This window comes from Chionomys nivalis, chromosome 2 (assembly GCF_950005125.1).
Source record: "Chionomys nivalis chromosome 2, mChiNiv1.1, whole genome shotgun sequence".
Lineage (NCBI taxonomy): Eukaryota > Metazoa > Chordata > Mammalia > Rodentia > Cricetidae > Chionomys > Chionomys nivalis.
Window position 1 is genome coordinate 130,597,815 of NC_080087.1, and position 24,013 is coordinate 130,621,827.

The 24,013-nt window shown below is 42.0% G+C and overlaps 1 protein-coding gene across 1 annotated transcript in view; it reads left to right on the forward strand.

Moving 5' to 3' along the window:
* Nucleotides 1–24,013, forward strand: part of LOC130869491 (nuclear body protein SP140-like protein) — a 58,614-nt gene that overhangs the window by 14,706 nt on the left and 19,895 nt on the right. The window contains exons 7-12 of the mRNA XM_057761701.1: nt 3,681–3,785; nt 4,510–4,563; nt 13,557–13,622; nt 15,812–15,892; nt 17,747–17,851; nt 19,894–20,036. Of these exons, the coding sequence (XP_057617684.1) occupies nt 3,681–3,785; nt 4,510–4,563; nt 13,557–13,622; nt 15,812–15,892; nt 17,747–17,851; nt 19,894–20,036 (554 nt within the window). The remainder of the gene's footprint in view (nt 1–3,680; nt 3,786–4,509; nt 4,564–13,556; nt 13,623–15,811; nt 15,893–17,746; nt 17,852–19,893; nt 20,037–24,013) is intronic.

The following is a 24,013-nucleotide window of genomic DNA, read 5'->3' on the forward strand; positions in this document are numbered from 1 at the left end:
TAGTCCAAGCTTCTTATTGGCTAATCTCTTATATATTAATTTAACTCATTTCTATTAATCTGTATATCACTACAAGGTGGTGGCCTACCAGCAAAGTTTCAGCATGTCTATTCTATCTCTGGCGGCAGCTCCATAGCATCTCCCTCTCACTCTGCCTTCCTCCTCCAATGCTATAGGCCAAGCCAGTTTTCTTTATCATTAACCAATAAAATCAACACATAGACAGAAATACTTCCCATACCATTTCCCATTTTCTCTTTAAACAAAAGGGAATGCTTTAACTTTAACATAGTAAAATTATATATAATAAAAAGTTATCAAGCAAGAATTACAGTTACAATATTTATATCTACTTTATCTATTACCATAACTAAGGAAAACTATATCTATTCTTCAGTTCCATCAAAGACTCCTGAAGGATATAATATTACCTAAGTAAACAGGAAGTGCATTGCAAGCAACTTCCAAAATTCTAGAATTCCTACCTGGACAGTCATCCAGAGTTCTTCTGTAATGTTGGAGCATCCATCCTCAGCCTACAGGCCCATAGTATCTGGCAAACTTTTCCATGAAGCAGGAAATTTCAAAGGCAGTTCTGCCTATATTGGCAATTTGTCAGTCACTTTCTTCTGTGTCCTGCAGAATGTTTGGCAGACTCTTTCATGAGTCAGGAACCCTGAGGGGTCATCTCACCTTTAGGCAAGTTCAACAGTCATTTCTCCATGGGTACTGCATGTCCAGTTCATTAAGCAGTCCAGGCATGAGCAGTTTCTTGCCCAAGTGGCTAACCAACTCCATAAGGAGCCTCTTTGATACCCATCTTCCTTTGAAGTAGCTTGTGCTGCCAGGAGCAGATGTGTCTCATTGTCATGAGAAGTTCTAAGTTATTAAAACATTTTAAGTGCCATATTCTGAAGGTCTCTGAAAGATTTGAAGAATACCTATCTAACTGAAATATATCTTTATACATATAGAAAATCTAGCTAACATGACTACAAGCTTGACTATTATAGATGAGTATTAAGTTATATTTATTAATTATGCATTACATTTTTAAATTTTATGTGAACTACACATACATAATACTTTAATCAAGGGCAGAAATATACATATACAGTGTAACAAAATTTACCTTAAATTTGTATCAATAAACTAAGATCCATACCAAAGCAAATGGTTCATCTCAATAGCATATCCCTCTTTAAATGTAAACAATTATGAACAATATTTGGGAATATGGGCATAGTTCTGTCCATACTGCTTCCTGCTGTTTGGGGGTCACTGTTAATCAGGTCTTTCATGGTGCATTCTATGTGCTAGGTTCATCTCAGTCAGCAGGTGGGTGAAGTAATTTTTGAGGGGTGTTTAAGGCAACCTTTGGGGGGTCTTGTTTCATCAAACCATACCTGTCTGGAAGCAATCCAAAGGTTCTCATCCTCTGTGGAAACAAGAGAAGAACCTCTTTTCCAAAGCAACATATCCTTAGACCCAAAGTTGGAAGTCATGATACCTTTATAATATACATGCTGATTTAGCTTAGCAGTCCATACAATGAAATATCTCTGTGTACTTAGCTCATTCACAGTCAAAAGTTCAAAGATAACACAATAACGTACATAAATTCAGACTCTCTGTGACTTTTTCATTTTTACATGACTTATTTTTCTTTACTGCTTTTAATCCATGCCTATCTGTACTCTGTCTCTGTAAAGACTTTACCCGTTTTTAAAGCATTAACTTTATTTTGTGACTCTCTATACTCTTTTTCTTTATAGTACTCAAAGAGGAAGTATTGTATCATTTGACTAATGTAATTTAATGAAACCCAAAGCTATTCAATCAGTATTTTTTACATTATTTGGGCACTTTCCCTACATTCTTTGAAATATATGTCATCCTGCCTTGCCTTTATCTTAAAACCCTTAGCACTTTGTCAAGGGGGGAATTGTTGCAGTTCTAATTCTCTAGAAGCATAGGGATCAATAAGTTTCTGGTATGATTCAGAATTTGACAATGACAAGGAGATCAGAGATCAAGTTTCCAGATGGTCTCACCTGGGCTCTAGGTGGTTAGATTCTCATGATCTGAACCCAAAGTTTATGACTTTGACTACTCAGGGGAGCCCGCAGGGTCCAGCAGAAAGAGGTTTTATTTAGCAAATAGGGTTGCTTAAAGAGAATGGAAGAAAAAATATCATGGAGAATTATAAAGTGTGTGAATAGTTTTGTATGAGATAGTGGAGTCCCAGAAGGATAGCACTAGAAACTATTAACACAAAGGCAATGAAAAATGTGGTACATACTGCAGAGGTAAAGAAGACAGTAAACATTAGTAAGAGAAAATCCAGAGAGCTAGTGAGAGCACAAAGGCCTTCCCAAGCAGCGTTGAAAATGGAGTTGCTAGGAGAAATAGCTACCACCTAGTGTTAACTAAGGAACAGCTATGCTTGTGAGTCCTGTTCTCTATGAGGCAGGCTGGGACTGGCAGGGAGTAGGAGGAAAGATTGTGTTCAAAGCACATGGCTCCTAGGCCACAGCTAGATTCACTTGGAGCTTTAAGAAGAAGGAAGCTCCTTAAAGGGAGTAGGGTAGAGGCAGGGAGTGAGGCAGAGAAAAATGTAGAGCTCAATAAAAATCAATAAAAAAAGGAGAAGGTAGCTCGGGGGCTTAGACTCTACAAAGCAGAGGTGCTTAGCAACGGCTGCTACGAAGACATCAACCCAGCATTTGGAGGGTGACTGCTGCTGATAGGCTGGATTTCAAATTTGTATCATTGCTTCTGATTGGCTAGATTTCATAAGTTTGGTTAGTGATTAGGTAGTCACTGGCCAGTGTGGGATGGGTTTGAAACTGGTAAAACTAGCAAAAATTATCCTTTACTATTTTCAAAGAACAGTTTTATTTTTGTCACAGAATATAAGAACTTTGAAAATCTTACAACTATATGTAGCAAATTAAAGGTGGAAAAATGGAAAATAATGTACGTTGTGGAAAGAGATAGTTCCATTGTATCCTGGGTGTGACTGCTACAGCAGGTTTTGTTTGTTTTCGAGTTTTCAATGTTTTTGGTTTGTTTGTTTGTTTGTTTCCCCAGAAATAGCTCCCTCCTTCATTCAGAATCTACCTTGTTGTTCAGTCAGTGAGCAATGGGGTTCTTATCTGTCTCTGTCTCAGGATCCATGGACAGCAATGTTTTAGCTAAGGTTACTAGCCAGAATGCTCGATCACCGGGTGAAGAATGAAAGGGTGTAAAAGACCTTGATTCTAGCCTGCTGTTCAATGATAGAGAAGGCGACTCTCTCCTAAAATAATCACACAGATGCCATTCTGATAAAGGGGGCAAGACAGGAGAGGAAAAAATAAAAAAAGAGGAACTGAAAATCAGACAAAAGGAGAATGCAGAAATATTTTGAAGGAATAGGAAAAGGCAGTGGTTCAGTTAAGATATAAATAGGCCATGTGTCAGATGCTTGGAATGACAGGAAAAGACCCCAGTCAAGTGAGTTCAAAGCCATCCAGGAAAATTAGTTGGCACCATGTCTCACAATGAACACAAAGAAAACATGTGAGGGCATAGCCCAATGGTAGACTGCTTGCCTAGAATGGGTGAGGCTCTCAGTTTGGTACCCAGTATTGCAAAATTAAACAACAAACAAACTCATATCCACAATTTTGGCACAGGAGCGGAGAAATCCGCAAGTGAAAATGAGATGTGTTCCTGTGTCATGTGTTCCCAAGCATTCGTGCCAGAGGACCCGGAAGCAAGGATGGGAAGCAGCCAATCAGGTAACTAATAGACAAGGCTGCACAAGGTTGTGGGTTAGGCATGGCTGAAAGAATGCCACAGGATCCAGCTTGTGGTCCAGTCCATCCCTGAATCCAGTTCTTTGCACTTGCCCCCTTGGAGCTGGAGAGAAGCAGGAACCCTTTGCAGAGCCACATTTGAGAGGATGGAGTCGGTTGATCACATGTGGATGAAGTAGAAGCAATGCATTCTTAAAACTGGTACTTACTTTGTCTGCTGCCTTGGTGTACTGAATTGCACCCGTTCTTTCTTGGCACCCAAGACAGCAGGTAAACGTCTGCAACTAGATAATGGAGTTGCTTTGTTAGGGCCTTAGGAAGGACCTGAACGAGTATGAGTTGCTGCTGGTGAGGAGGAAAGAGTTCAGGCCTACTCTTCCCAACCCAGTGTGCATTTCCAACCAGACTCCTCAAGTGTGTCAAAGAACTAATCAGGGCTTGCCCAAAAATTTCCCCACAAAATTAGTATTTTATCTGTGTAAAAAAAAATGTTAAGATTTAAAATGTCCCATTGGGGGTGGGGGAGTCAAAAATGGCCAGCGCCCTCCCTGGATTCCTAGATATCAGTTCAGCAGCCTTGGGTTCTTCTAGAAGGAGGAAAGGAATGACAGTTCGAACACTAATGTAAGCAAGGCCTTTGCAGTGTCTTAAGATTTGTAATTTCTCTTCATTATTTCTTCGCTCGTTGCCATTTATTGTTTTCTAGATACCGTGGAGACTGGGAACAACACTACTGTAGAAAAATCCAAGGGGAAGAGAGGTAAGGAAACGGATGAGAGTTTGTGTGCCTTTAGTGTTGCTGATAAGTTACTTTAGTGCTAGAATTATTATCATTATTGTGTGTGATGATGGGGTAGACTGTGGTGACCTCCCCTGAGTTCCTCCTGGCCCTTGAAACCTTTTCTCCTAGTGACAAAGATCTTCTCCTTCTACACAAATGATTAAGATAAGACCTTGATTGGTGGGGGCATTGTCTGACTGTTGGTGTAGGGGCAACCACTCTGATTTTATGGGTCTGAAGAAGTGGGGAATCTTCTTTAGGTGGTGGTGCATGCCTTTAGTCCCAGAATTCAGGAGGCAGAGTCAGGCGGAGCTCTGGGAGTTTGAGGCCAGCCTGGTCTACAGCGCAAATTCCAGGACAGACAAAGAAGCACTGTTGGGAAAAACAAAACAAAACAAAAAAATGAGGAGCCTTTCTTAGATGCAGAGAGTGGAAATGGCTGTGGAGGAGTCGTCAGAAGGATGCAAGACTGTTGGGTCTTAGGATGCAGGAAGGGATCAAGGAACTTGGGTGACCTTGAAGATCTGGAAAAGGTAAGGGAATAGGTTCTTCTCGAGAAACAGATGAAGGGATGTGGACACCTAGACTTGAGACTGATGAGATTCACATCAGATGTAGAACTGACATAACTCTTAAATAAACTCGTGATGTTTAAAGCTACTAAATGTTTGGTAATTTGTTCTCAGAGATGTAAAGAGCAGTACATATTTTGGAATAGTGAGGAATAATGTAATAGTCTTCATGACAGTGACAGACAACATGTATGACAGTGGTGTCATAAGATGGCACTACTGTGTAGGGTTGCAGTTGACTTAGTCTGTAAGTATATTGATGGTCACACAGTGAGAAGATTCTAACGACCTATTTTTCAGAATGTACCCCATTGATAAGCAAAGAATGAGTTTGCTGAAAGTGAGATATAGCCCTACCATAGTCCTAAATATTCAGAAGTAGTATTGAAATTATGCAATGAGGAGAGACTAAAGAATTTGTTTGTCATTTGTCTTTTTTGACAGGGTTTCACTGAATATCTCTGGCTGGTCTACAGCCTGATGTGTAGACAGATCATGTTGTCCATGAACTCACACATCTGCTTGCCTCTGCCTCCTGAATATTAATATTAGGGGAAATCCTCACTCAGTCTCTGGGCCCTTGAAGAGTAATTTCAAATTACTCAAATTACAAAAGTCTTAGAATGCCCCAAGAAGTGAATTCAAAGACTTAGGAGGAAGTGTCAAGCACTCTGAGAAAACCTATATTCATTCAGTTTATATCCTCTTGATATTTGATCACATGGTCATTAACTAGGGATCAATGTCTTTTGCAGTTCATATTTAAGATAAAATTTATAGTGAAAGGCCCAAATCCTAAGTAAACCCTTTGATGAATCTTGCTAACTGCATTATTTTTACAATCAAAGTCTTATGGAGGGGCTGGAGAGATGGCTCAGTGGTTAAGAGCACTGGCTGCTCTTCCAAAGCACCCAGATTCAGTTCCAAGCACCCACATGGCAGCTCTCAACTGTCTGTAACTCCAGTTCCAGGGGACCTGACACCTTCTGACCAATGCACATAAAATAAAGTTAAATAAATTATTTTTTAAAAGTCTTATGGAGACACAGAACTCAAACAGGAGCCTGCGAAGGTTCTCTGTGCCCTTTCCGTCCACTACCTATCAAGGCAGCCACTTTTTGTTCAAAGATAACTTAATTTAGGTTAATTTGTAAGTGCTTTGTAAGTAGGATTTCCCAGCATGCTCTTTTCTGTGAAGTTTCCCTCCCTCCACAGAATGACTTTGCAATTAACTCACAGAGAGGAACGCAGTGCCAGTTAGCTTCGTTTTATTGCTAATGAGTATATACATTGTCTGAATAGCCCAAATTTGTTTGTGTGTTCTCTCCGACATTTTCCGCTTGGGATACTATGAAGAGGCTGTTAGGAGCATCCTTGCAGAAGCCTCTCTGAGGCCCTGTGCTTTCATATTCGTACAGGGTAGATGTCTTCTTGTCCCTCTGCCAAGATCCACAAGCAGGACTGTGATCCGAAGCAAGACATGTAGATGCTGCACACATAGGTCTATGTGGGGACAAAGAGCATAGCGTGCCAAAATCCCTGTCTTATAAGGCAACGGTGGCAAATGTGACCTTTTCCTTGTGGCATTTAACAAAGTTGATAAAGTATAATTTCTGATCGTCTCTGACATTAATGTGAAACTCTCTGTTTCCGTAAGGGGGAGATATGTGGAATGTCTGGTTTTTACACAGGTCCTAAGAAAACATGCTCCTAAAAAGACATGTTTATAGTAGTTGGGCACCTCTAAACAAGACATTGTGAAATTACTGAGTGCGAACGAGAACAGACCATGAGGCACACAACAAAACCCACTTTAAGAGTTTATTTTGAGAGAGAGAGAGAGAGAGAGAGAGAGAGAGAGAGAGAGAGAGAGAGAGATGCACAGGCCTGAGGAAGTTGGTGCAGGAAGAGAGCGTGGGGCAGGCATGTCGGGCAGTTAAAGGCTGCCTAGCACATGCGCACAGGGGCTTATGTAGTTGTGGCATGCATAAATCACATGACCACGCTACACTTGGGTCACGTAGGGCTTGAGGGCCTTGGGTGGCTATGTAAGTTGCCTGAGCTTTTGATGGCGCATGCACGGTCCAGAACCTAGAAATACCATCACTTGGGGTGGCTAGGCATTTGTCAAAGTGCTACGTGATGGAAATGATAGCATTTCACACTTTCATTTATTATAAAAATTTGGGAGGGGTTAGGGGTAGCCAATGTGTGGAAATGGGGTGTCGGATCTCTCGAGGCTACTTTCTGCTGGCTGGTGGGTGTCAGAGAGTTGGGGTGCTTGGCACGTCTAGGGGTATTTGGTTACTTCTATGTTTTCCAGGCCCTGTGTAACTGTCTGGCTGGCAGCTTGAACCTGAAAAGATGCTGGCCAGGTAGAATATTGTGTTTAGAAAAATTTTGATCCTGATGACTAACGGAGGAGGGTCCCAAGATGGAGGATAGAGTGAAGTTCCCCAGGGTTCCCAAGATTGAGGAGGGAGTTTCCCAGGAGTCCTGAAACCAGGGAAGAATTAAATGATTTTTGTCCTGGGTGACCAGGGAAGAGTTAAATGATACTTACCCTGGGCCAGTCTGGTCTGTTCAAGTGAGTCCAATTTGACTCTCTGGAGCTTATGACAATGTTTAAATTTATAAAAAGATAAATTTTAGACACATTAAAAACTCATGGTTATGATAGTGTAGTATTGGAATAGAAGATTATTGATAGTTATATAGTGAGAGAGGAGGGAAGGGAAGAAATGGGGAATTATTAGACCTTTGAATGTTTTACCTGAAGCAAACCTTAAGGCACTTGTTTCTTTTAGCATCATGGTATTACCTTAATGTCCAGGAGACACTGCTGTAGTCAGTGATAAACCTATTGTGTTAAAAAACAGTTTCGTGAGTCTCCCTTTGGGGTCTGGGGTGTGAATGTCCCCAGATTTTTATTGTTTCTTACCATTTGGGTATCTGACAGTCTGCACTTCCAACTAACGATAGTCCCTATAACAACAGCTGAATCGTTAACTGGAAATTTAAGTATGACATTGGAGATTCAGAGAAATTGGTGAAGCAGACAGGAGAAAGAAGAATAAAAAGGTAATCAGAAAGGAGAACACACCAGGTTCCTGGTACAGGAGAGTTAAGTACTGTGGTGAGACTTTATTCTTCTGGAACTCGAGACAAAGCAACTGATCTTGGCGTCCTCTGGAACTTAAGAGAACAGGGCCCTGTTTGAGTTACCATATAGGAGGAGAGGGTGTCCTGAGCTGGAAGAATAAAAGGTTTGAAGTGAGACTGGTGAATCCATTGAGGGAGGTTCTCGAGCTTGGCAGCTGTGGGAGTCACAAGAATTACTTTAAAGGGGCCCTGCCATTTAGGAAAAAGGGGTGAGATGTGTTGGTCTGGGGGAGAGAAAAGGAGCTGGTCCCTGATTTTAATTGGATGTGGGCAGGGGTTGGCCCATGGTTGAAGTAGTGAGTAGTCAGTAAAATCCCATAAGAGGGAGCAGAGGTGATGTAACAATAGGGTAAGTAGGTAATCAGGGATGGTGTGAGGGTTTTGGTGAGAGGCCGAGAGTCAAAACCCACCACCCATACATGAGTTCAAAGGGTGAGATGGAAAGGGATCTTTTGGGGAGGGCCCAGAGCCTGAAAAGAGCCAGAGGCAGAAGCTTTACCCAATCAAGGAGAAGTTCCTGCAACATCTTAACGAGTATTTTTAAAGGAACGGTTAGTCCATTCTACCTTCCCTGAGGTCTGAGGATGATATGGGATATAAAAATGCCAGGGAATGTTAAGAGCCTTAGATAAAGTTTGAGGGATCTGAGAGGTAAACTCTGGGCCATTGTCTGACTGAAGAGAGGTTGGAATTCCAAACCGGGGGATAATTTCCAGAGAAGGACATCAGAAACTATCTGGACCCTCTTGTTGGTGGTGGGAAACACTTCAATCCATCCAGACATTTTATCTACCAAAACCAAAAGATATTTAGCCCCTCTGACTATGGGCATATGAGTAAAATCAAGCTGCCAGTCAGTTCCTGGAAGAGAGCCCTTGACCTGGTGGGCGGGAAAAGGCAGGCTGTTATTTGAACTTGGAATCTGACTTTTGACAGATTTTGCAAGAGACAGTAATATTTTCTAAGAATTCTAAGTTTTGGGGGGTGGTTTGGAAGTGAGCCTTGGCCAGGTGAGCCAGAGCCTGGCTATTAGGATGAAAGAGCTGATGTAGGTAGGACAGAATTTGCTGAGTGTCAGGGGGTGTCACTGAGAATGTGAGTTGTACTATATGAACCCATTGAGATGATTGAAGTAAGTTTGGGCCCCAGAGTGCTGCTGCCCAGACTGCTTGGTCAACTTGGTTATTTCCCTTAGAAATTTCTCATCAGACCAACAGTGAATTATTCTTATAGCTTTGGGGAGATGGGGGGCCTTTTACAAGTTCATAATATAACCTGAGTTAGTTATGGATCCTTCTTTTGTCGTAAGAAGCCCACACTCTTTCCAGATAGCTGTGTGAGACAGGAGGATAGGAAACACATATTTGGAGTCTTGTGTAAACATTTAAGGATTGCCCCTGTGCCAACTGGAAGGCACTGGTGAGGGTTATTAATTCAGCCAGCTAGTTAGTGGTATGGGCGGAAGTGCCTGTGCCTCCACTACTCCAGTATCTGACACTATGGCATAACCTGATCTATGGTTCCTCTTGTATAAAAAGGTACCAGGTATAGGTGGCCTGAAACAATGTGCCTTCCTCTATGTGTGAGGGGTGGGGCAATAGTTCCTCGAAGGTTTCTATGCAGGAATGATATGGGGAATAGTCAGTATTAGGTTGAGGTAGGAGATTTGAGATAACAAGGGGTGGGCAGCATTGGAAAGTGAGTGCCATCCGGCGGGAAAGAGCTTGGGAAGGAGGTAAAGTTTGCAAACCTTTGTAAGTTAAGAGATGGGACAGGTTGTAGTGGGAGAAGATAGTGATGGGTGATCCAAAGGTTAGTTTTTTTTGACATATGATTAAGGAGCTCAGCAGCAGCTAAAGCACATTTGCAGGGTGCCCAGCCCCCAGTGGTAAGGTCTAGCTTCTTTGACAGGTATGCTATAGGTGCAAAGGAAGGTCCCAACTGATGCCCTAGAACCCCAAGGGCATATCCCTCCTTTTCTGTTACATAGAGGAAGAAAGGATGAGTTAGGTCTGAGAGATGGAGAGTTGGGGCCTGGATAAGGGCTTAGTAATGAAATAGGGAGGGGCTCATGCAAAGAGCTGAGAGCAGCTTTGTATATGGGGTGGGCAAGGAGAGAAAAAGAGGGGATCCAGGAACACAAGAAGCCAGCTGTTCCTAGGAACAATAAAATCTCCTCTTTTGTAGAAGGGACTGCAAGAGACTAGATTAGTTTTTTCCTCTCTAAGGTAATAGCTTTTTGGGTTGGGGGTAATAGTTAATCCCAAGAATATGACCTGAGAGACAGTTGGACCTTAGAAGGTGAGACTCTATAGCCCTTTTTGGACAAGAAATTTGAAAGAGCAGAGATATTAGTTTGGCTGATCTCTAGGGACAGACTGCAAAGTAAAATATCATCTACATACTGTATGAGTTTAAAATTGGGGAGAGACAATGAGAGTAGATCAGAAGCTAAAGCTTTATCAAATAGATGTGGGCTGTCCCGAAATCCCCGGGCAGGACAGTTCAGGTGAGTTGTGTGGAGAGGTGAGTGTTAGGGTCAGTCCAGGTGAAGACAAAGTTATCTTGAGATTGAGAGCTGAGAAGAATAGAGAAAAAGTCATCTTTGAGATCCAGAACTGAAAAATGGGAGGTTCCTGGAGGAATAGTAGAAAGAAGTGTGTAAGGATTAGGTACTATAGGATAAAGTGGGACCACTGCAGAATTAATGAGCCAGAAGTCTTGAACCAGGCGATAGGCTCTGTTAGACTTTTTAACAGCAAGTATAGGGGTGTTAAAAGGAGAAAAGGTGGGGTGAAGTAGTTTATTTCTTAGAAGGTCAGAGATGATAGGTTTAAGTCTCCTAAGGCTCTGGAGTGAGAGTGGGTACTGAGTTTGGGTAATGTACCTGGTAGGATCCTGTAATTGGATAACAATGGGGGAATAGTGTCTAGCAACAGAGGGGTTTTGGGTGTCTCAGACTTGGGGTTTTACCTGAGAGGCTGGTAGAGGAAAACATACGTTCAAGGTGGGAGGTTGGGAGGCTAGGAGAAGGAGAGGAGCTGCTGGCGAGCCTGGGGTGAGGTGAATGGGAGGAGCAAACAAAATAGAAGCTCCCACTTCAGCTAAAATAATCTCTTCCCATAAGAGGTACAGGGCAGGTTGGCATGACTAAAAATGAACAAGTGAGAGGAGTACCCCTGAAAATACAACTGAGTGGTGGGGTCTGATGAGGTAGGTAATGCTGTCCTCCTACCTCATCAATAGGGAAAGCAGAAGGAGATGTAGGTACCCAAACTCTCTCAGTACCAAGTATGTGGCTCTGGTGTCCAAGAGAAGGGAGATGGCCCATCCTGATACTGTGATATTTACCCATGGCTCCCTATTACAGACGACAGTTGTGGTCAGGTCAAGGGAGCCTGGGCAGCCTGAGTCATCCATGGCCAAGGTCAAGGGAGCCTGAGCAGCCTGAGTCATCCATGGCCAGGCTGAGAAGATTGGTTTGGGAGTTGTCTGGGTCTGATGTCTCCATGCCATTATGTGCATGAGGACAATTGATCACCCAGCGTCCTTCCCTATGGCACTTCAGACACAATCTTGTTGGACCAATAGAGGATTAGGGCATGCCCAGGCCCAATGCCCTGTTTTAACACATTTGAATCACAGGCCTGGTGGCTCTTGAGCTCCAGAGTGCAAGGGAGTGGTACAGGCAGGATGGTCAGTTGCCTAAGTCAGTCAAATGGCCTTGGCCAGCATTTGACATTTCTGTCTACGTTTCTTATCATGCCTTCCATGGTATACCTTAAAAGCCAGCCCTAAAACTTCTGCCTGTGGGATCAAGAGTCCTTTCTCCAAATACTTAAGTTTAGACCTAATGTTGAGGAAGCTCTGGGAAAAGAAATGGGTCTTGAGGAGCTGTTTGTCCTCTAGGGTATCTGGATCTAAATTAGTATACTGCAAGAGAGCCTTTGTGACATGTTCTAAGAATGCAGATGGATTTTTCATTTGTATCCTGAACATCTAAGAGTTTATCATAGTTTACTGGCTTGAGGGAAGCCTTAAGAAGATGCACCAGGAGGCAAGTCGTAAACTGGTCTCTAGCTAAAACAGCACCTGGGGTGTTATAATCCCAGTGTGGAGCCCACTCAGGGATGGTTTCTGCCCCAGGGAGGTGTGCTGCATTAGTCTGGTGAACCTCATCTGCATGTACTCTGGTCTGCTCCCAAACTCACCTGTGCTCCTCAGGAAGTAAGTTATTAGTTAGGATCATGAAAATATCATGAAAGGTGACACTAAAAGATTGGGTAATGTATTAGAGTTCTTTTATGAAAAAGGTAGAATTAGATGTGTAAGAATGCAGTTTTTGTTCTACATGAGAGAGTTCTGAGAGCGAGAAAGGAACATGTGTCTTGACCATTCCACCCACACTGGCTACCTGTTGCAACAGAACTGCTGCTGGCATGGTTTGGTCGGGGTTGGGTTCCTTAGCAGCATGGGAGCTGTGAGAGGAGGGGTAAAAGTGAGTGCTAGAGTTGGGCAGCTGCTGCAGCATGGCACTGAAGAGGAGGAAAGGGCTAGGTCAAGGTCAGTTTGATACATATCGATACAGGAACTAAGGACTGGATAGGACCACTCTGAGTGGCCCGAGAGAGGACAACAGTCAGAGAGATGAGGACAAAATTTGAGTGGTGAGGAGTCAAATCTCAGTCCTTAGCCATGGGAATCACCAGAGATGAATGTCAGCGAAGGGCTTAACCATAGCCTTGAAGTTTCCCCCTCTTTTCTTGGAACACCATAAGGTTGCCAGGAGATCAACGGTTAAATCCTGGGGTTCAGAGAAACAGTTAAGCTGACCAGAAGGGAAAAATCTCACTGATTAAAGCCCCTGGATACTTGATAATTCGTTATATCATGTTAATGAAGTCTGTTGCCTTCTCTCTCCCCTTTTGGGAGAGAGAAGCATGCAGAAAATAAATAAATTCCTCCTGATGCTGTTCTGTGTTTCTACCTTTTATTTCTTTCATATCTCTGTTCCTTTTGCTCAATAATTCTAATCCTCATGCTTCTAACTTGGAATGTGTGAATTTTGTTGAGGCTGAACCCCCATGAACCCTCACGTGACTAAACTGGTTGTTAGAATTTTTCCTCATTTCTAAGATCTGAAATTTGAAAACAGTATCTGAATATGGCTGACATATAAGGCTTAGAGAATTACATTTATATCTCTGAATAATTAATTTTATTATTTTTGTTTTGTAGGAAGAAAGAAACGTCACAACTTGTCAAGAGTAAAACGGAGAAGGCCACAAACTGTACGGCCAAAAAGTAAGCAAGCAGCTGTTGAGTTTTTTAAGGTGTTTCCCATTGCATGCTTGGAGACCTGTGAGTTTCTGAGCCTTAGTAGTGTGTGTGTGTGTGTGTGTGTGTGTGTGTGTGAGAGAGAGAGAGAGAGAGAGAGAGAGAGAGAGAGAGAGAGAGAGAGAGAGTATGTGTGTTTTATTTACACTGTGCATATGAGTACACATACTTGCACCTACAAATATAGGCCTGAGGAGGATGTTGAATGTCCTGCTCTCTCTTTCTCTACTTTATTCCCTTGATGGTTGTCAGCCAGTAAACCCCAGTGAGCTTCTTGTCTCCAGTCCCTTAAAACAGCATTATAGGTGCATACATACATATTTTTTATGTGGATGCTGGTATCTGAACTCAGGTCCTTATGTTTGAAGACTGGTGGTTCTTAGCCCCTGAGTAACCTCCACCCTCCCACAAAAGGTTTATGTAGGTTTTGTTCCAAAGAAGGTTTAATGAAGCAAACAGGTTGCCAGTGTATATATGCAAATGTGTGTATGTAACCCACCTATCTATTCTTCGCTTTGCTACTGGCTGTTAAGCTCTTTATTAGACCAATCAGATGTTTTAGACAGGCACAGCAACACGTCTTCACAGAGTTAAACAAATGTAACATAAAAAAAATGCTGATGAGAAGCCAAGGACAATGGCACTAGGTTTCGATCCTAATACATGAACTGGCTTTGTGGGAGCGTAGCCTGTTTGGATGCTCACCTTCCTGGACCTAGATAGAAGTGGGAGGACCTTGGTCTTCATGTAGAGCAGGGAATTTGGACTGCTCTTCAGTATCGAGAGGGAGGGGGAGTGGACTAGGGGGAGGAGAAGTGGAGTGGGGATAGGGGGAGGGGAGCGGGGGGAGGGGGCAATATGTGGGAGGAGGGGGAGGGAAATGGGAAACGGGGAGCAGTTGGAAATTTTAAGTAAAAAAGAATAAAATAAAAAAAAAATGCAATACATATTTGCATCATTAAAACAAATGTTCCACAGCATAAACTAATGTAACACATCTTCAAATAATATTCTGCAGCACGAAACCATTTATTTTGTTTATAAATTCATGCCTTTCAATGTAACTATGGATCTGTCTAGAGAGGGAAATGTACGTAGAGATAGAAAAATAATTGACAGCCCATTTTCACAAATGTTCATTGAAGGGCTGGTGAGATGCTCAGTGGTAACGTGATTACTACACAAGTATGAGGCCCTAAATTTCGATCCCTAGCACCCACATAAAAAATTGACATGATTACACATCTTCAATTCTTCACCGTTGAATCCATCAGGTTTGCTGAACAGCAAGCTTAGCCAACCAAACTGATGAGTTCTGTTTTTGGTGTCAGATCTTGTCAACAATTAAAATGGAGAGCCGCTGAGGAAGATGCTCAACTTTAGTATCTGGCCTCCACACATACATACAAAGGAACACAACATGTATACATTTATATTCAAAAATGCATGCACTGGTTATATTTGGCTATTAGAATAGAAGTGATGTCCATATTTTTATTTGTGTTTAAAATATTGAACATGATCAACTTTTGTCATTAGAGGCAAGAGAGAAAGAGAGAGAGAGAGAGAGAGAGAGAGAGAGAACAATCAATCTTAGAAGATTTTTGAACAAGTTAATCACAGAAGTATCTACATGGTGATGTTTCCTACAATCTTATTCCTATGACTTGTATATATTTACAAACAGTACCCTACCATCTGATTTTAGTATTGGTCTAAGGGATTCCTTCTTGATGGACAAAAGCTAAGTGTATTTTTCTAAATGATTATCAATTTTCCATCAGATCCGTGAAATAAGCTTTGGAATCCCATTCAATATTAATTTCACCAAACTAAGAATCATACACTCTTGATTGATATGTATATTTTTTGTTTAGAAAGGAGAAATGGTGGTTTTGTCTATTTTTTGAATACATATTTTGGAAACCACATTTTCATTCAAGTCTCTGACAGATTTCTTTCTAATGTGTTAATACAACAAAATCCTTCACAGGCTTTAACTTTGACTTCTACTTGCTTGGACACAGCTCCTTGTTGTGAGCTCTCATTCACAGTGTATTCAGAAAGTACTCTGACTTAACAGAGATGCCTCCCTTGCTCCTTCCCATTTTCAGCTGTTGCTTGGCTCAATCTGCATTTGTCTGTATCTCTCCTAGACGGCAGCAGAGTTGGTTGCCAGACGGCTGTCAGGAGAAAGAAAACAGAAAAGAATCCAGGCCGTTCTGCCAAGACCAGGGGTAAGATGGCCTCTGTGGGTCTTTCCCTTCACCCCTGAGTGCACGTAGATTTTGTTAGGGTTTGGGGAAAATCTAAAGCCTTAAAAATTTCTACTCAGGCTTATCTATCAACTTGAGAGCAGCAAAATCTCAAAGCAAAGTTGTTTGGAGCAAGACTGTGAACTGTATTTATATCATCAATCTTATGTGTCCTAATTTCTTCCTTACCTTTGAGTTGGTCTGTTAAAGGCTATTGGCTGAAGGAGCGGAAGGAGCCCCCGCAGCACCACACATTGATTATTAAAATGTCTAGACTTGGTGAAGTATAAGCAGAAAGCAAATATTCTCTCTCATAGTCCTTTTCCTCCTCCCTTTGGGTGAGTTCTTTTTTTTTTTTTTTGTTTTTTGTTTTTTGTTTTTTGTTTTTCGAGACAGGGTTTCTCTGTGGTTTTGGAGCCTGTCCTGGAACTAGCTCTTGTAGACCAGGCTGGTCTCGAACTCACAGAGATCCGCCTGCCTCTGCCTCCCAAGTGCTGGGATTAAAGGCGTGCGCCACCACTGCCCGGCAGGGTGAGTTCTTTCTTACCTTGAGCAGACCCTGTAACTTCCCAGTCCCTAGAGCTGGAATGGAGGATGGACGGCTGCAGGGAAAAGTTTTCCCAGTGGGCTTGGGTGTGGGCTGTCAGAAGGAGAGAGAGGAAGGAGGTATTCTCAGGCATACTTTACCCTTCCAGAGTCCTGGTGACATCCTGGGTAAGAGGGAGGAGACTCCCTTGGAAAGTTGTTCCTGAGTGAAAGCCCTTCTGTTGCTGATGCTCCCACCATGTACAGAGAGGAAGCAAGAGTGTTAGTTTCCATGACAGCTTTATGTAGCCGAATTAACCACAGAGACATTGCCTGTTTACTCACTGTCTCTGAGAAACTAGAATCTTGATGATACAGCTGAAAGAAGACCAAGAGCTCTGGCCCACTGTAATGCTGCCTCCATTCACCAGGAAGAGTGGAGACAATCTCTGCCATACGTGGGGTATCACGCACTAGCGATTGCAGATCAAGGTGGCCCAGAGTGGTGGGAGAGACCTGGGTCCAAGCTTTCTCTTCTATGACTACGTGGACTTCGGGCTATCCCTTGGCTCTTCTTTCCTCAATTTCTCCATTACTAAAAAGGAGGGTGATTTATGTCAACCATCCGATGTCCATTGAAGTCTTGATCAGCTACTGCTCACATAGTATCAGCATCACAGACAGTGCATCCCTCCCGCATGATGGTCTCTGCACTGATGACAGGCAGGGAAAACGTAACTTCTCATCTCTCAGAAATTTGTTTGAGGAATTTTCATCTCTATTTCTATGGAGTTGCAGCTCTGCTCTACACACAAGAGCTTTCGGATTATTCTAAAACTTTTTGGGGTTCTCTCTCAGTTACAGACAGAACATGCTGCTGTGAGGGAAAGTTGGAGTAAAGCAGACAGAAAAGGAATAATTCCACCCAACTCTGCTAGAATGCCCATCATCTTCTCTCCCTGCTAGTCCAGTCAGAGTTCAAATGGGGGTGATTAGAGGACCATCTCTGCCTACCATCGTTAGTACAATAGAACAGTCAGGCAGCCCCTGTTTCATGGCCATGTAGCAATCAGAGTATGATACGGACAGTTTATCAAAGCCAAAAGTCTCCGGTAAATCTTGTTCTTTAAAAAATAAATTAGAGGTAAAATATTTGTCATTATGTATCCAATATGCCACTTGCAAAAAAAGACTTAGAAGTTAGAGATCTGCGGAGTGAAGTGTTCCTAGTGTTAAAGGAATGACCCCAAGAGAGAGGAGGGAATGTGCACACCTGCAAAGAGACAGAAGAAGAAATCTTCTTTTTTTCAGTTCCGAAAAGGTGCAGAAATAAAAATGCACGTTTCAGTGCTGAGCTGCTTCCTGTGACATGTGGTAACGCGAAGGGAACATTACACAAGGATAAATTCAAGCAAGGTAGGTATTGCGGTTTTTTCACAACTGCTAAATAAAAACATCACAAGCAATAATGGAATTACTTAAGGAACTAAAAGAGTTGGCTTGAAAACAGGAAGAATCCTAACGCTTGAAGAAACCATGCCTAGTAGATGCTCACAATAACATGTATGGAGCCATGAGATGCCCAGAGAACCAGAGAGACTTCCATCCAGAATGGAAGCTATTGCATATTTTCTTTCCAGTCAGACATAAATAGGGAGGGACCCCCAGTCTCTGCCTTCACATCCCTGGCACTTGTCATGGTGAGAGCATCACAGGATTGAGAATCAGATAAGGCAAGTTCTAGACTCAGCTTTGCCAAGAGAGGAGGTCTCTTTGTGTAGTGTGGGAGGGACTTTCTGGGCATGAAATTTCTCTCTCTCTCTCTCTCTCTCTCTCTCTCTTTAGTTTTTTGAGACAGGGTTTCTCTGTAGCTTTGGTGCCTGTCCCGGAACTAGCTCTTGTAGACCAGGCTGGCCTCAAACTCCCAGAGATCCGCCTGCCTCTGCCTCCTGAGTGCTGGGATTAAAGGTGTATGCCACCACTGCCCGGCCAAAATTTCTCATTTTTAAATAGAGGACAATAATATAAAACCTGATCCATAGTATATCCATGAAGATTAACTTACGTTTTTGGTATAACATATTCTGGTTTGCAAAAAAAAAGAAAAAAACACAGCCCCCTCCCAAACCAAAACCCACTGTGGTGGATTTCATCTCATCTCTTTTATTATGAGCCTGTGGATGGTAGTTGATATAAATACATTGTCACTATTTTTAACAGCTTTACTGAGTTATTATTCATATACCATATAATTCAGCACTTAGGGTCTATGATCAATGAGGGTTTCTTTTTTGGTAAACAGAAAAAAAATTACCATGCAAACATATTTGTCCCCCTCTGTCTATTAGGAGTTGATACTCATTCGTATTTCCTTCTACTGAGCATTCACGCAGCTAATTCCTGGCCTATAAATCTGCCTCCTGACACACTTCATACAAGTGACATGCCATAGCGTATGGCACTTGTGACTGCCTGCTTTCACTTAGCATGATAACATCAAGCCCCATCTGTGTAGTTTATGCAATATATGTTTCAAATCACAAATAATGTCATATTCCATTGAATGACTATTTCATGTTCCCCTCATTTATTCTGTTTGCCCCATTCTGCCTTGGGTTATAATGAATAATGCTGTTTTGATAATTTGTCTATAACATTTATGTGATATAAAAACACAGAGTTTTGAGGCACATACACAGAAGTGTAATTGCTGGGTCATAGGATGATTATATGTTGAACTCAGTTATGAATTACCAAATGTTTTTGGTAGTGGTTACATGGTTTATATTCCCATCAGCAGTGTGTGAGACCTTCAACTTCCCTACAAAAAATAGCTACTATTTCTTATTTTTTATTACGGTCATCTTGGTGGTATGTGAAATGATGTGATTTTGCTTGCATTTTCATAACAATGAAGATGCCCAAAACATGACTATTTTTTATTAACCATAGTCTGTATTTTCATGGGATAATATTGACTTATGTTAATAGTACTTACCTCCAACTGCAGTGATGCCCAAGCACCTGTTCAATAGTCTCATAAATTTAGGTAGACAATGATGCCACAGAACTCCCGAGTTGCAGAATCCAGCTGAAGCCTCAGCTCTAAGATGAGGACTCCATCTCCACCTTGTCTGAGAGATCAACACCAGGTTGAAATCCACACACCCTGTGCAGTCAGTCACTACCTTGTCCCTTGAAGCAGTTTTTAGAAGATAACTGTTGGTGACAGTTGTCATTTTCTTCACGCATGAAAATCAAAGAAACATGAAAGGCTTCAGCAAAGCCCTTTAGGAAATGCGAGGGCTGAGCTGGGACTTTTGAAGCCAGAGAGAAGGCCAACTCTATTGACTTTGGGCACACTTTGGGTGGCTCCGGTTCTAGCGTTGTGGGAGTGGCCATGAATCTGAGCTCCAGGGACAAAGCAGGCTCATGATCAGTCTACTGTGGTCTTACAGGGATCTTCGTGAAGTCCATACAGAGTGAAGCTGGGGACTGGTACACACCCACTGAGTTTGAAAACTTGGGAGGCCGTGAACGATCAAAGAACTGGAAATTGAGTGTGCGCTGCTACAATTGGCCCCTGAAATTCCTGATCCAGGTATTGCAGGGGAGGGGAGAGGGTGGTCAGTGCCTCTTCTTCTTGCACTGTTTACAGATCAAATAGCTATGAGATATGGGGAATCCCTAATGCCGATGAGGTTTGCCTGTCACTCAGGAGAGAGGCAGCCCACATTCATAGCCTCATTTCTGGGGGTACACCTTACTGATGCTGACAAATGATAGATACAGAATCTCTGAGGAGGAAATGGCAATTCTGGATTGGGGTTCTTGCAGAGAAATTTCTGCATTGAAGCCAAAGGAGGAGTTGATGGCTAGACAAGTGAAAGAGAATCTAGAGAAAGGACCTGCAAGCAAAGGCAGTTGTGTGGATACAGGGGATGAGTAATGTGTCATAAACCATCAACTCAGGATGTTTGTGCAGGAACTTAATGCCATCCTAATGACCTCAAATGTGAAACATTGACAAGGAATTAGTGATGTCCTTGAGGTTAGAAATGGCAGATGAAGGCAGACAGAAGCGGCGGACCCCAGCCCGCGCAGACAGAAGCAGCAGACCCTGGCCCGCGCAGACACGGCGGATGGGGGATAGTTCAGGCATGAAACAGTGAATCCCACACTGAGAACAGATCGCCCCACTACAATTAAATCAAGTAGGTTTTTTGGGTCCTGGCCTGCAGAGTGGGAGGCCTTTTATTGGCAAGGTCCATGGGTGAACGGAGAGGCTGGTTCTGTCCCTGAAGACCCTCCTGAGTGGGGAGAGTGTTCTTGGCCCAAGGCGGGACACAGGAAATGGAGCGGGAGCATTCCCCGACCCCCTTCACCCCCCCCATTAGCCTACGAGGGCTGATACCCTCTGCTGGGGCTGCTCCTCCTCTGCTGCAACCTCTCTCTTCCTGGCACATCCCAGCTTGTACCCAGGGCCCTCCTTCACTATGCCCCTAATATAAAAGCACCCACTTATGTAAAAGAAATATTACTAAAACTCAAGGCAAACATCAAACCACACACACTAGTAGTAGGAGACTTCAACACACCTCTCTCACCAATGGACAGGTCAATCAGACAGAAAACTAATAGAGAATTAAGAGAATTGTTGGAGGTAATGAAGCAAATGGACTTAACAGGCATCTATAGAACATTCCACCCAAATAGGAAAGAATATACCTTCTTCTCTGCAGCTCATGGAACCTTCTCGAAAATTGACCACATACTCGGAAACAAAGGAAACCTCCACAGGTACAAAAAAAAAATATCAGTGTCCACTTGTGTCTTATCAGATCACCACAGATAAAAGTTAGAAGGCAACAACAATGCTACCCCCAGAAAGCTGACAAACTCATGGAAACTGAACAGTCAACTACTGAACCACACCTGGGTCAAGGAAGAAATTAAGAAAGAAATTAAAGTCTTCCTTGAATTTAATGAAAATAAAGAGAAAACATACTCAAACCTATGGGACATGATGAAAGCAGTGCTCAGAGGAAAGTTCATAGCACCAAGGGCCCACTTAAAGAAAATGGAGAAAGCATACATTGGGGACTTAATAGCACACCTAAAAGCTCTAGAAAAAAAAAGAAGCAGATGCACCTAGGAGGAGTAGAAGACTGGAAATAATCACTGAGGGTGGAAATCAACAAAATAGAAACACAGAAAACAATCCAAAGAATCAATGAAACAAAAAGTTGGTTCTTGGAGAAAATCAACAAGATCGACAAACCCCTATCCAAACTAATTAAATGACAGAGAGAAAACACGCAAATAAATAAGATAAGAAATGAAAAGGGGGACATAACCACAGACACAGAGGAAATTCAGAGAATCATTAGATCTTACTACAAAAGCCTGTATGCCACAAAACTGGAAAATGCAAAAGAAATGGACATTTTTTTTTGATAAGTACCATATACCAAAGCTAAACCAAGAACAGGTGAACAATCTAAATAGACCTGTTAGTCGCGAAGAATTAGAAACGGTTATCAAAAATCTCCCTTCCAAAAAAAGCCCAGTACCAGATGGTTTCAATGCAGAATTCTACCAGAACTTCCAAGAAGAGCTAATATCTATATTCCTTAAGGTATTTCACAATATAGAAACAGAAGAGTCATTGCCAAATTCCTTTATGAAGCTACAGTTACCCTGATACCAAAACCACACAAAGACACAACCAAGAAAGAGAATTACAAGCCTATCTCATTCATGAACATCGACGCAAAAATTCTCAATAAAATACTGGCAAACCAAATCCAAGAACATATCAGAAAAATTATCCATTATGATCAAGTAGGCTTCATCTCAGAGATGCAGGACTGGTTCAGCATACACAAATCTGTCAATGTAATCCACCATATAAATAAACTGAAAGAAAAAAACCATATGATCATTTCATTAGATGCTGAAAAAGCATTTGACAAAATTCAACAGCCCTTTATGATGAAGGTCTTGGAGAGATTAGGGATAAAAGGATCATACCTAAATATAATAAAAGCTATTTACAGCAACCCGACAGCTAACATTAAATTAAACAGAGAGAAACTCAAAGCCATCCCACTAAAATCAGGAACACGACAAGGATGTCCACTCTCTCCATACCTCTTCAATATAGTGCTTGAAGTTCTAGCAATAGCAATAAGACAACATAAGGGGATCAAGGGGATCCATATTGGAAAGGAAGAAGTTAAGCTTTCGTTATTTGCAGATGATATGATAGTATACATAAGCGACCCCAAAAACTCTACCAACGAACTCCTACAGCTGATAAACACCTTTGGGAATGTGGCAGGATACAAGATCAACTCCAAAAAATCAGTTGCCTTCCTATACACTAAGGATAAGGAAGCAGAGAGGGAAATCAGAGAAACATCACCTTTCATGATAGCCACAAATAGCATAAAATATTTTGGGGTAACTCTGACCAAGGAAGTGAAAGATCTATTTAACAAGAACTTTAAGTCTTTGAAGAAAGAAATTGATGAGGACACCAGAAAATGGAAGGATCTCTCTTGCTCTTGGATTGGGAGGATCAACATAGTAAAAATGGCATTTCTACCAAAAGTAATCTATAGATTCAATGCAATCTCCATCAAAATCCCATCAAAATTCTTCACAGATCTGGAAAAGACAATAATCAACTTTATAAGGAAAAATAAAAAACCCTGGATAGCCAAAACAATCTTATACAATAAAGGATCATCTCTCCGGAGGCATTACCATCCCTGACTTCAAACTCTATTACAGAGCTACGGTATTGAAAACAGCTTGGTATTGGTATAAAAACAGAAGTCGACCAATGAAATTGAATAGAAGACCCTAGCTTTAACCCTCAAACCTATGAACACCTAATTTTTGATAAAGGATCTAAAAGTATACAATGAAAAAGAGAGAGCATTTTCAACAAATGGTGCTGGCAAAACTGGATGTCAATCTGTAGAAGAATGAAAATAGATCCATATCTATCACCATGCACAAAACTCAAGTCCAAATGGATTGAAGACCTCAATATCAGTCCGAACACACTGAACCCAATAGAAGAGAAAGTAGGAAGTACTCTACAACACATGGGCACAGGAGAACTCTTCCTACGTACAACCCCAGCAGCACAGACATTAAAGGCATCATTGAATAAATGGGACCTCCTGAGACTGAGAAGCTTCTGTAAAGCAAAGAACACTGTCACTAAGACAAAAAGGCAACCCACTGACTGGGAGAAGATCTTCACCAACCCCACAACTGACAAAGGTCTGATCTCCAAAATATATAAATAACTCAAGAAACTAGACCATAAAGGGCTAATCAACCCAATTAAAAGATGTGGCAGTGAGCTGAGCAGAGAATTGTCAACAGAAGAAGTTCGAATGGCCAAAAGACATTTAAGGTCATGCTCAACTTCCTTAGCGATCAGGGAAATGCAAATCAAGACAACTTTAAGATATCATCTTACACCTGTCTGAATGGCTAAAATATAAAACACCAATGATAGCCTTTGCTGGAGAGGTTGTGGAGTAAGGGTACACTCAT